The 13,828-nt window shown below is 35.8% G+C and overlaps 1 protein-coding gene across 4 annotated transcripts in view; it reads right to left on the bottom strand.

The window, feature by feature from the left end:
- The window catches only part of LOC102943051 (phosphatidylinositol-binding clathrin assembly protein), a 48,572-nt gene that overhangs the window by 10,690 nt on the left and 24,054 nt on the right, over window positions 1-13,828 (bottom strand). For 2 of the 4 annotated variants that reach the window (XM_037908502.2, XM_037908501.2), the window contains exons 9-17: window positions 12,129-12,214; window positions 9,482-9,605; window positions 7,407-7,543; window positions 6,755-6,858; window positions 5,450-5,596; window positions 2,862-2,972; window positions 1,722-1,838; window positions 1,583-1,613; window positions 579-699 (exon numbers count right to left, since the gene is read on the bottom strand). In XM_037908502.2, the coding sequence (XP_037764430.1) occupies window positions 579-699; window positions 1,583-1,613; window positions 1,722-1,838; window positions 2,862-2,972; window positions 5,450-5,596; window positions 6,755-6,858; window positions 7,407-7,543; window positions 9,482-9,605; window positions 12,129-12,214 (978 nt within the window). The remainder of the gene's footprint in view (window positions 1-578; window positions 700-1,582; window positions 1,614-1,721; window positions 1,839-2,861; window positions 2,973-5,449; window positions 5,597-6,754; window positions 6,859-7,406; window positions 7,544-9,481; window positions 9,606-12,128; window positions 12,215-13,828) is intronic. The other 2 variants (XM_027822558.3, XM_037908503.2) reach the window with 1 other exon arrangement.

Consider the following 13,828-nt stretch of genomic DNA (forward strand, 5'->3'; position numbering starts at 1 on the left):
TATTGTAGCCTCTGATCCTATCTCATTTTCATTGGAATTCACTGTATTAGTTGTCCAATCACTACTAAACTTTTAGGTGAAAACAGAAACATAAAAATCATTTACAACTTCTGTCATTTTCAGTTATTATTTTTCCCCTTGTCATTGAGTCTTGACAAATCCACTCCCCACTGGCAAGTAGAAGACTTTTCCTGGTGAACAGGGAACTTGCTCACCAGTTTCTTCTGCTGCTAAGCTTTTACTTAAGAAAAGCTTCTAGTCCTTATAGACCTTTCATATTTTAACAAAGGAAACCAATACAGTGGGTCTTCTTGAATCTGTAGACAATTTAAAAGAACAGACTTTTAACTGCACAATCCTAGTCTCAGCACAACCCAAAAAGCCAGGAGTTTCTGAGGCAGAGGAGAAAAAGTTGACTACCCTTCAAGTCACTGAGTGCGGAGCTGCTCCATAGGCAATTCTCCAGCCTCAACTGGAATAGCCTCTGGTACTTTTTTTTAAAATTCGTATCAGTAGAAAAGGCAGTGTATTTACTTTCATGGTGCACAATTTGAAGTCAGAAATGGAACAACACTTACCATATGTGGAGCAGGAGGAATGGGGGCATGATTCCATGTAGTAGATGTGCTTGTTTTTGCCTGCCAGTTTGTTCCGCCAGTAAGTTTCTTCTCTGTAGGCTGATTCCACTGCATGTCTGACCTAAAAAGAAATTACAGAACTAAGCTTCCCCATGGAGTTAACAGGCTCTTGCATAAAAGTATAACAACTTTGAACGGAAAATGAAAAGAATTTCTATTTATAAGCAGATAATTAAAAATCAGAGGACATGTAAAACTGAACACCACTACAGATGAAAGCTCATGTAGGCACCAGAAATTTACAGAGATTCTGATATAGGAAAATCTCATTTCCACTGCTAACTTACTCCAATTGTCACTTATCTGTGTTCTTGCTCTTATGACAGTTTCCACTGCTTTTGGAGCAAGATGAGATGCAAACTTTCTAAATACCATCTAATGCAATGTAGCTCAATGGTTTCTCAGAGACCATGTTACAGAAAATGATTTGCCAGAGCTATTTATTCAGTGGCTCACTTGAATTATGCCTTATCTGACACTAACAAGCAAGGCTGCTCAAATCTCCAAGTCTAATTTAGATACTTAAAAGGATGCCACTGAACCAGTAAGCTACTTCATCCTCATCTTTCTTTTTTCTAAATTCACACAGTTTTTTTTTTTTTTTTTTTTTTTTTAAAACAAGGACTGGATACATGACGGTTCTCCATCTTACAGTGATTTAATTAATCTTACTATCAAATGCAATTTAGAAACTGCCCATACTATGGTTGAAACCCTATTAGTCACAATTATGTTTGAACATGGTTTTTGATAACAAGATTTCCTGATCAATGTAGATGGTATTCAGAACAAAGACCTTAGTTAACCAAAGATCTTAGTGATGGATTATGTTTCTTAGTCTATAGCATGGTTTTATGACAAGGAATTATTTTAAAAAGAAAACATTACTTTCACACTGCATAATTTTAAGAACTTAGTCAAGAGTACAAAAAAGAAAATCTTACTTTTTGGAAGGGGTTCCTCCAAAGCCAAGATCTGTAACAAAAAAAGATAACCCCCCCCAAAAAACATGTTTAATTAGCAAAATATGTTCTCTCTTTAATAGACAGGGAAAAATAAGTTTTAAAAAACCCTCACACTTACTTCCTACTAAGTTAGCAAGTGATGAATCAAGGTCATTTGCTAAAATTTTTCCACTCTGCTGATTGATTAGAACGGCTCTCTGACATTGTGTCGGTACTGTTGGTTGTAATACATCCTCTAGAATAAAAACTGAAAACAGAACATAGAAACAATGTCATTAAAACAACCACATTTTGGCTGATACAGAAAACAGACAAACAAAACTTCCATTCTCCAGAAAGCACTATTCTCATATGACACTACCAGTAGCTTGGGTACAATTTTAACACACCAAAGAAGTATTCAAGGGGTAAGCAAAAGTTAGGTTTATCTTTTTTTTCCCCCTTGGAATTCTGAATTCTGTGTATAATTCTAATAAAATACTAGAACATGTATGAGTTTCATTTAAAGGGTTACAGGCAGGAATCTTAGAAAGCTCCTACACTAAGATAATTTGATCTCAAAAGATACGTAAGCTGAACCATTCCTGACTTTCAGTGAAAAAAAGCTACCTGACAGAGGAGTGTTACAAAATAATCTAAAAGTGTTCTGTCACAAAAGCATGGCAACATGATACTTCCTTGGGCAAGTTACTATTAATAGCTTTTGCATATAAATTGTAAAAAATAACCTCTTCACCTTTCAAGAACATATCAAGCTACTAATGACCAGCAGAAACTATATTAAAATATTTGTGCACAGAATGTGTTATCCATTATATTACCTTTACCTGGATTTTGGAACTGTTTGCAAGAACTAAATATCATGTTTTATCCCGCAAACACAATAATCATGTTTGAGATAAACATAACATGCTTCAAACAGAACTAACAAGATGACAGCTTTTATGCAACACCACTACAATTCAACTTTAAGTGTTTAAAACAGTTTGATATATAAACTTACCCATTAACAGACATCCAGTGGGCCACAATGGACAATTGCATTCGAGAGGGAGGGGGAAAGAGAAGAGACATTACACAATGTTTTAGACGAATGAAAGCTAGTTAAGTATTCTATTTTTAAAGTAGAACTCAAACAAGCTAGCTATTATGGAAGTGATTATTTATTAAATTACCAAACCTATGTTAAATTTATAAGTTCAGTTTTGCATTCTCAGAAGTCATCTTAAGTTTGTTAATATAAAGAGATAGTTTTTACCACTTGTAGTCCTGTACTCATTTGCTGTTGACTTTCCTCCAAATACAGCATCAAAATCCACATTAATTATGGAAGAGGTGGTGCTCTGAGGAGCCGAATGAAGAGGAAATCCTAAAACACAAATTTAAAAATTAGATACACAGTAAAGCCATCTGTACTGTCCAAAAAGTTACCATCAATTGCCAAAGGAAAACACACAAGTGTATGTAGGCTTATGACCACTAAATTCATCTTCATGCAAAAAAGAAAGGAAATTTAGATTTGAGAAAAGAATAATAAAAACCCTGAAAGTTAATTGTTACCACAGACTTGAAATTTTGTTTCAAGAATAAAAAGGAAGAATCCAGTACCTACCAAATATATAGCTAATCTGGAAACCTCAATTAATACGCAAAAAGAAAAGGAGGACTTGTGGCACCTTAGAGACTAACAAATTTATTTGAGCATAAGCTTTTGTGAGCTACATCCGATGAAGTGTGCTAGTTCACAAAAGCTTATGCTCAAATAAATTTGTTAGTCTCTAAGGTGCCACAAGTACTCCTTTTCTTTTTGCGGATAAGGACTAACACGGCTGCTACTCTGAAACCTGTCAATTAATATGTTCATTCCTGAATTTTAAAGATTGATGTCCAAAGGAATTTTGAGAGAAAGGCAGTAAAAACCAATGAATGGAGAAATGTTCAGATACTTGATCACATCACATAGAGAAACAAAAATAAACCAGATACTTTCAAATCTAGAAATATAATCAACATTTAAAAAGTGAATATTTACTTGCATTACAAGATCTGAAATTAAAATATAATTATTTGGTTGAAATTATGGCAATCCAAAACAGTTTTTAAATTAGGACTGTCAATTAATCGCAGTTAACTCACATGATTAACTAAAAAAATTAATCGCGATTAATCGCAGTTTTTATTGTGTTGTTAAACGATAGACTATGAAATGAAAATTTATTTATTTTGGATGTTCTTCTACATTTTCACATATATTGTGTTCTATGTTGTAATTGAAATCAAAGTGTATATTATTTTTATTATAAATATTTGCACTGTAAAAATGATAAAATAGTATTTTTCAATTCACCTCATACAAGTACTGTAGTGCAATCTCTTTGTCATAAAAGTACAACTTACAAATGTAGATTTTTGTGTTACATAACTGCAATCAAAAACAAAATAATGTAAAACTTCAGAGCCTACATGTCCACTCAGTCCTAATTCTTGTTCAGCTAATCGCTAAGACAAACAAGTTTGTTTACATTTATAGGAGATAATGGTGCCTGCTTCTTATTTACAATGTCACCAGAAAATGAGAACAGGCATTTGCATGGCTCTTTTGTAGCTGGCATTGCAAGGTATTTACGTGCGAGATATGATAAACATTTGTATGCCCCTTCATGCTTCGGCCACCATTCCAGAGGACGCGCTTCCATGCTGATGATGCTCATTAAAAAAAAGCGTTAATTAATTTTGTGACTGAACTCCTTGGTTGAGAATTGTATGTCCCTAGCTCTGTTTTACCTGCATTCTGCCATATATTTCATGTTATTGCAGTCTCGGATGATGACCCAGCACGTTGTTCGTTTTAAGAACACTTTCACTGCAGATTTCACAAAACGCAAAGAAGGTACCAATGTGAGATTTCTAAAGACAGCTACAGCACTCGACCCAAGATTTAAGAATCTGAAGTGCCTTCCAAAATCTGAGAGGGACGAGCTATGGAGCATGTTTTCAGAAGTCTTAAAGAGTAACACTATGATGCAGAAACTACAGAACCCAAAGCACCAAAACAAGGAAATCAGCCTTCTGCTGGTGGCATCTGACCCAGATAATGAAAATGAACATGCATCGATCCACACTGATTTGGACCGTTATCAAGCAGAACCCATTAACAACATGGATGCACGTCCCCTGGAATGGTGGTTGAAGCATGAAGGGACATATGAATCTTTAGCGCATCTGGTACATAAACATCTTGCAATGCTGGCTACAACAATGCCATGAGAATGACTGTTCTCACTTTCAGGTGACATTGTAAACAAGAAGCAGGCAGCATTATCTCCTGCAAATGTAAACAAACTTGTTTGTCTGAGAGACTGGCTGAACAAGAAGTAGGACTGAGTGGACTTGCAGGCTCTAAAATTTTATATTGTTTTATTTTGAATGCATTTTTTTTGTACATAAAATTCTACATTTTTAAGTTCAACTTTCATGATTAAGAGATTGCACTACAGTACTTGTATTAGGTGAACTGAAAAATACTATTTCTTTTGTTTTTTTACAGAGTAAATACTTGTAATCAAAAAATAAATATAAAGTGAGCACTGTACCCTTTGTATTCTGTGTTGTAATTGAAATAATATATTTGAAAATGTAGAAAACACCCACAAATATCTAAATAAATGGTATTCTATTATTATTTAACAGTGCTATTAACTGCACAATTAAACATGATTAATTTTTTTAATCACTTCACAGCCCTATTTTCAATATTAGAATGGATTGGAAACATACGAAGAGTTATGCAACCCAGTTTGCTATCACTATTGTCTCCATTTGGAAAGAAATTAGAGGAGGTTTTACCACTAAACTGTTCCACTGTTTGTTTGGAGGTAAAGGTGGAAGAGACGAAAGGGATAGTAGATTTTACAGCTTCTTCAACTGGCTTCATGTCAAAGATGTCCAGATGGGGTGGAGAACCAACACAACCATTTGAGGACGAGAAAGGACCTTTCAGATATAGCAGTAAGTAATAAAAAAAGGAAAGAAGAAAATCTAGAGTTCAAATAGCACACAGAGAAGCACAGAGATAGTGAACATCACAATATGAAAGTTTCCCAGAACTAGGGTTAAGCAAACTTATTTGAAATGAATTTCTAGCTATAAGTTTTCCCACATGGTGTTCTGCCCAACTCAGACAGTTTTACTGAAACTCATACCAGTTTCCTTGCCTCAAAGGAGAATATTTAATTCTGATGTTTTTCACATCATCATTCTGTTAAGAAAAAGGACATTTACTCACCTGTAAACAGAATTCCCAGAAGGCATTACCTATGGACACACATTCCTGGGCCTCCGAGCTTGGCAAATGGCACTGGGATCATTCACAACTCCACTGACTAACATACTACCAGTTTTAGTGGTGGCAACATTTCCTTATTTAAGTGTTTATAAAAACTGCATCTTGTTAGTTAACAAATTCTTCCCTCAGGTAATTCAATGACAGTTGTGCATGTGCAAGTTGAAGTAACTTAAGGTAATGAGAGATGTGCATCCACATGGAAGGACAGAATTTGGCCCTGTGTTTTCCCAGTTAAATTTGCTTGGTTTACCATGAAGTATCAATTTTTACTATCATCAAACATTGCAAAGCCAAGTGCTGTAGCTGCAGTGGAGCAAGCTGTACTCTATTCTACTTCACACATTATCACCAAAACAGTCATCTAAATTTTAATTCCATACTGTGGTTACTATGGATCTACTAGAAGAATGCTCCTCAAGTCCATTGTTCGCAGTAAAAGAATAAAACCAACTCTAGATTTCACATTTCTTTTCAGAGAAATAATTTTTTTTTAAGTTTGCAAGTTTAAATGGGAGTTTGTTAACTGTGCTCCAAATCTGTTTTCTGCCCTAACAGAACAACATTTGTAATTTCTCTAAAATACAGAATGCAATGCTCTTTAATGCATTTAAATTTAATGTCAACTCTAAGATGACCAGTTTCATCTCTTATCAAGGTAAGTAGTAATATTTGGATTTCTGGCAGTTAACTGAACATACAACTTAATCCTTCAACGTGAGTTTTTGTTTTAGTAAGACAACAATAACTGATGAATTCCCAGATGCTAAGAATATTATCTATTCTGTTAAACTACAATAGTGACTTACCTCCCCATGCACTGCTAGCTGATGTTGCTATAGCTGGAGTACTCTGTACAGTTGGAACAAATGCAGGTTGAAGATCAAAGAGATCACTGGATAGGTTAGGCATGCTGAAAATAGAGAGAAAACAATACGAGCTACACAAGTTAATTATAAAGCATCATTTTGTCTGTTAGCCAATTTAAATTTCCTGAGCAGATTAAGCAAGAATGGAGTTTGTTTTTTGTTTTAAGTTTCTGCACACATGTCCTGACTCCTAGCTAAAAATATGTCCAATATGCATTTAATGCAATTTTTAAAGTATGTGGTATGCACAAAATACTTGTTTGCTACAGCCTCAAAGATTCAATTTCATTTTACTGGACTATTAAAATTACAGAGCAAATACATATGTTTCCAAGTTTACTTTTCTGGAAGTCATAGCGAAGGCCAAGAATGGTTCTACATAACTGTCTTTTTTTTTTTTTTTTTTTTTAATTAAAGTGAAGCATTGCAGTTTGGTATCTAATTGAATATCAAGAAAATCTCACAGTCAGCCATAAGATTATTTTGACTCTTGAGAAATATATTCTGTAAAGTTTATCTATGCCTTTCAGTTTTTCAGGCAATTGGCCAATGCAGTGTTTTACACGTGCTTAGGGAAGAAAGTGTCCCTCACCTACTGGTTGTAGGTGCTGGTGCTGCAAAGAGGTCAACAGCTGTAGTGGTATTCACACTTTTCCCTGATAAGGTGCTTGGAGATGCTGATGTAGAAGTGGAATTTGATACCACAGAAATCTCTTTTAACCGCTGCTCCTGAAAGATAAATTAAGAGACAAACTAATTAATTAAAATTTAACTGTACTAGCTCCTCAATCTTCAAAAGTACTATTTTTTAAGAAGGATTTTTAATAATAAAGGCTTGATTAACACCAATCACACATTCTTTTGGGATGCCCAAGAAACTGAAATATAGCTAGCTGAAATATTAAGGGAAAGAGGAAATGTTTCTATTAAAACAATCTCAAAATTACGTTGAAATGTCAAGAATCTGACAAAACGAACAAATGCCAGTATGTTTAATTTTGAATCTAGCACACCATACTTGGCTCACGCTGTTGGTCCCAAAGTACATGCTTATTGTATACTGTGGCATGCATTTATACAGCACCTATCACTGTAGGATATGTATATGCTTTACTTAGCAAATGTTTGTAATGTAAGCAAAGTAAAATGAACTAACTTCTCCTGCAGGGAGGTTCCTAACCTCTGGAACATTACAAACTTTACAGGACCGATGGAAAAACCTTGTCAGTAAAATAAATATTATGGTCCATGCCCAGCAGGTAGTTAACACTAGATAGAGGTGTATCTTTATAACCTATCCTGTATAGGGTGGAGACAAACTGATTATGAATACACTTCTCCAAAAACTTGTTTGTACTAGACATTTCTGATGACTATCTACTTTAGGTTTTTACACAGCTGTCCACCACTGTTGAATTTGACAGCGTTCAAAGTTCCTAGAAAACTTCATGTAGTCTACCCCTCTTTCCTTTTCCAAACAACAGCTCTGCTTGGGTGCATGTTTGTTTTTGAAATCCTATTTAAGTAAATGGAATTCTATGCAGGTCAATGGGCATTTTGAAAAATAAATGTTATTAATAATAAATGAGTTATTTGAAGAAACCCCCCCCCCCCCAAAAACACATTGATAGTACTAGGAGAGCTTTTCATTCTAAAAGCCAATTGCCAGCAAAATTTTATTTCTGCATTTAATTTAACCTGCCCCCTTCTCCCATATAAAGGGAAATCTAGCCCAGTCAGCCAGCAACCAAGCCTAGATTTCAAATACAGGAAATCAGCCAACAAGTCCTACCAAACTTGATGGCAAATTCCAAGCACAGAGAAGTGCTCCTTTTTTGCCCCCCATGGTTAATTAACATCAATAAGACAGAAATGTCCCAAAGATACTCATCAGCTGCCTAGCTCATTTAATCTCACCAACCACATGTCTATACTAGCCATGTATCTCTATATTACATCACATTCCCCAGAGGGATCTGCTACAAAAATAGGATTTTGAAGGACTGATGTCCAGTTCTCCAACAATAGTGGGAGGCTGCCATGGGCGCCTCTGAGCAAGTAACAGAGGGCAAATAAAGGAAGAGTCTTTAAGGAACCAAAAGAGAGAGGTGGGAAAGAAAAGAAAAAACAAGCTCATTTTCCTGAGACAGGATGCTACTTTAAAAACTGTAATTTAAAAAGGACACAGATGTGCCCCGGGATTGAAAAATAAACTGTGCTGCAAGATCAACTCTTTCCCCTTTCTATATTTTCATGGACAGGGGAGTTGACTATTGTCCTGTCCACACTGCAGCATTATGAGTAGTAATATGGCTGTTGCCCCAGGATTCTAGCTTATGGGGACAGGAATCGGTTTCCTAGAGCTATACTTGCTAAATCATCCTAAATATAAAAAACCTATGTGGACAACATGTATTCTGACAAAACGCAAACCCAATCAATTTTAGAAGTATAGGTGAATAGTGTTCAGATTTTAGTTATCAAGTTATGCAATCACAGTAAGAGCCACCATTTACTGGAAGCTACCATGCTTGCACATTTAGGGGAAATCCTGGTCCCATTGAAGTCAGTGGAAGTTTTTCCACTGACTTCAATGGGGCCAGGATTCCACACACAAAATATTTAAGCATCGGGTCCTGGAACACCAATCCTTAAAAGACAGAATACCTTAAGTGCTTGCAGTCTAGCTTGTTCTTCCTCCAAAGCTTGCTGTTTCTCTTTCTCATCCATTTTGCTAAATGACATTCCTGTGTTGGCAAGTGTGGAAACAGCACTGGATAGGGTGCTTGCTCTAAAATAAAGTTTCATCAGAGAATGATTTTTTAAATTGTGACCTTTCATTTGCATCCAAAAGGCACCTGAAATGCTTCATAGATAGTATGCTATTTGTCTCTGGACTCAGCACTAAATACAATCACCTTTTGGTGAGGAAAAACAGCAAAACACATAATACTATACATTTTGGGGCAAGGGTAGAGAAGGGGACAAGTGTAGAATTAATTGTTCTTCCATAGTTTCAGCTGAAGAGATATCAGATCAATAATCAGGTACAGAATTTCATATAGATGTTTGTGATTCTGCCACATAATTTATGTACCTGTTGTAAATATGATATTTTAAATAAGTGGAACAAAATTCCAAATGGCATACATAAACAGGTATGTGTTAGTATTTTATATTGACATGGGAAACAGTACTTTTAAATCTGTAAGGATCTATCTGGCTCACATGCACGCACACACACTTGATGCTATAGAGCCAAATCCTCCCAGCTACTTGTGAAAAACTGATGTAAGGGGCTCAAGTGATGACTCTGCCGCAATGCAGAAGTGTGGTTTTCTGCGAAATATGTACATTTACGTTGATTTCATCTCTCAAAAAAGGGGTATGCCAAAAAAGGGTGTTTTGTCCAACTATCACAAACACTGATTGTACATGTTGTTGTATCTTTTGGTGAAGGAACTAAAACAATACCCAGCTCTTCCTCACCTCATCGTTCAAGTGACAATACATCTTTCACTAGGAAGAATAAATGGACTTGCCATCATCCCATCCAAAAAGCACACCTTGGTAAGGAGCCAAATGGGGACAGTGGTATGAAACACCATAACATGCCCCATTTTAAGGTGGGAAGGTAGTCAGCCATTCAAAATTCTATTAGCATGATTTTTCTGCCATATATGTAGCAAGTATGGCTTGCCTATCTGTGCAGCAAAAGCAACATGGCATTCCTGATTAGTGGCTGTTCTATGAAGGCTGGTTACCGGGGATTAGCACAGTAAAAGTTGGTGGCATAGGCCAAAAGTGCTAATATCTTCAACAGATTGGATCTAATAACTTGCTGCTTGGACTGGGAAGTGTATCCCATGATGGGGTCCTTACATTTCTTAATTATCATGAGGGATACTATACAGAAGGAGTATTGCCAGGTCCTGAAGAAGTCTTATCTAATACTCAACAACAAGGACAATGATTGTGATATCATGAATAAATATTACTTAACACTTAACATTTTGCATGCTCAAAGCACTGCACAAATATTAGGTAGTCACAATACCCTGTAAGATACGACTGCTGATTTTGCAAGTTGCAAAGTAACGTGTTCAAGGCTATAGAACAAGTCAGTGGCAGAATTTGGATTAGAGCTCAAGACATCTTGATTCCTGTTCTCTCCAAATTCAAGAAAAAAATAGAATTAAGGGATGTTAAAGATCAAATAAGAAAAGACTCCTTACCTGTGTTTAACACCCCTTAAAGACTACTGAAATTAAAAATCTTTACAAATCTATTTTTGTTCTTCATTCATCATGAACAATTAAAACAGAATAATCTGCTTCAGTTTCTGATTCTGCACATTAAGACAATTCCACAGGGTTTCTGCTGCCAACATTGAGGAGGAACATTCAAAAACTCCTAGGTGGTGGTGTTTTTTTAATTGAAAAAATATGTATCTAATTTTCCTAATATTGGGTTTCTAAACAAAACTCCTAAGGATACTAGCAAATATTTCACCACCCACTATAAGTTTATCTGAAGAAATTTTCAGTATCAAGCATAAGGGAAGTAACAGTTCAAAAACCTCTAAGAACTTATTTTAAGCCACCACAATGCCACAAGAGAGCAAAATAAATAAGGTAGTAGGGTAATCCATATTTTGGGGTTAAGGAATTTACACAGTAACGTTAATTGACATAACTAATACATCTTTAGAAGAACTTGTATTCTGCAATATACACACCAGAGAGTAAGCATTGAAGGCATGTGTGTACTTTAAAAGCCAGTTAAATTCTTAAAAAGAAAAGGAGTACTTGTGGCACCTTAGAGACTAACAAATTTATTAGAGCATAAGCTTTCGTGAGCTACAGCTCACTTTATCGGATGCATTCAGTGGAAAAATTCTTGTGACTTGTCAGACTACTTTAACAGATAAGGTAAAAATATTTTGAGGAAAGCTACTACATGTGGCCTCAGCTCAGCACTTCGCTACTACAGTTGTATGTGTTAAAATGCACAGTTTAACAAGGAGTTTGGTGACACAAAGATAAGCATGTAGGTGAAGTCATGTGTTTTTGTCACTAGATAAGAACATTTAATGTACATTCAAGTGATATCCTCTAACAGAATAACACTATTAATAAAAAACTTTTAGTCTATGCTTTCCACACTTACTAGAAAAGGAAAACAAATTGTTTCCTTTCACTTACTTCTAGAGTATCTCAAGGAAGACCTCAAACTTACCAATGCTCAAAATACCTCAATACAATACAAAGAGAATTAAAATTTAAGACACCTTTGTGATCCACCTGATGCTTACCTGCTGGCAGCTGAGACTTCTTTTGTTTTTTTCCCCTCTAGAGAAGCCAAATGCTGCTCCAATGCTTCAAGCAAGCTGCTGGGTGCCTAAAGTTAAAGTTCTCGTAAAACATCTGCTTGATAACAATGCATTATCATCTTGTGTACAGATTAACTCCCCCATCCACCATCTAAACAATTATGTATTTCTTTTTAGATCATGCAAATCGAATTCAAGTGTAAGATTCATTTTTTGGCAATATCCCCTTTTCAATCAAAATATGCAAACATGATCACTAAACGCTGGTCTACGAAAAGAGAAAAGTTCCCCCAAACTGGGCACGTGTATAGAAGCAAAGATTGGAATTTTCTGGCAACAGCATTAGCTGTTCTAAGCACTTGAGTAACAAGGCAGGTCAGTTAATTATACTCAGCTCTAATTACCACTCCCCAAAACTGTGAGAGCGCTTACAGAAAGTGTTAATTCTCTAGCGACAGTAGCAAAAAGGCAGGATATACTTTAATTTGTCTGAAATCCATAAACAAATTTAAATCAGATGATAAATCCTTAGATCCAAAAGCCCCCAGTGTGAGCAAACGCAATTATCTCAGTACAATGGGGAATTAACTACCTTTCAGAAACTAAAGTAAGATCCACTTAACCACTTTACTGGTAGCAACAAAATAGTTTTACTGCACTCACACTAACATAGACTATTAATTGCTATTCCTTTACCACTGATCATATCTTTATGGAAAGTTAACATTCCCTCCCTCTTTTCTCAGATCCATCTGTGAACTAAATCAACACATGAAACCAGCAGTTCTTATAATCTAGACATGAAAACTACATGAAACGTTCTTAATTTTTTTTTTTAAAAGCAGACTTCTCCAGCATTCTACTATCCCTCGAAAAAAGCTAGGTTTTAAAATTCCATACAACAGACATTTTAAAAAAGTGAAATAGCTCAACAGTAGACATCAGTCAATGTGTTTAAAATACCACAAATAAATTTACAAAGTCTTTCTATATCTGGAAACCTTAATCTCTCTCTGAAGTGCTTAAGATTGAGTGAATGAGGCATCTGAACTACTGACAAATGGATGAGCAGAAGCAAGAAGCTAATAAAGTAGAAGAATAAACCACTTCAAACCCAGTGCTGATTTAGTTTTTAGTAAGATGTAGGAAAAAGTAACCAGCCACTGATTAAAAGCCTTGTCTTTTGAAATTTCCCCTCAGCACTGACTGAGACACAGTTTAACACCTTTAACAATGTTTCAGATGATCCTATTTTGGCTAGGTAGGATCCTAGCCTTTTTGAACGTCTCCTTGAAAATAAACCTGCCTTCAAGGGCAGGGCTGCTAGTCTGGCTTTGGAGAGAGAATTTTCTCTCCACTGTTTTACCTGTAGAACTCTCTAGTGTCAACGCAGCCACAGTTCCATAAATTGACCGGATTATAATAATAGACATGGACTCTCATAAACAAGAGAGCAAGTCCAGAAATGGGAGTTTCTTGGCCAGTTACAAGTCCTCATCTTTGGTCTCTAGAGATTTGATGGCCACTTCCACAGCTGCCTATGAAGTACATACCAATAAATCATTGAGAGGAACTAACAAGTGTCTAGACTGGTACAGAAGATAGACAGAGCATGTTTCTGATGGTCCACTTAGACCAGGCAAAGAGAAATAAACTATTTCAAGTTTCAGAGTAGCAGCCGT

The sequence above is a fragment of the Chelonia mydas genome, chromosome 9, assembly GCF_015237465.2.
Source record: "Chelonia mydas isolate rCheMyd1 chromosome 9, rCheMyd1.pri.v2, whole genome shotgun sequence".
Classification (NCBI taxonomy): Eukaryota; Metazoa; Chordata; order Testudines; family Cheloniidae; genus Chelonia; species Chelonia mydas.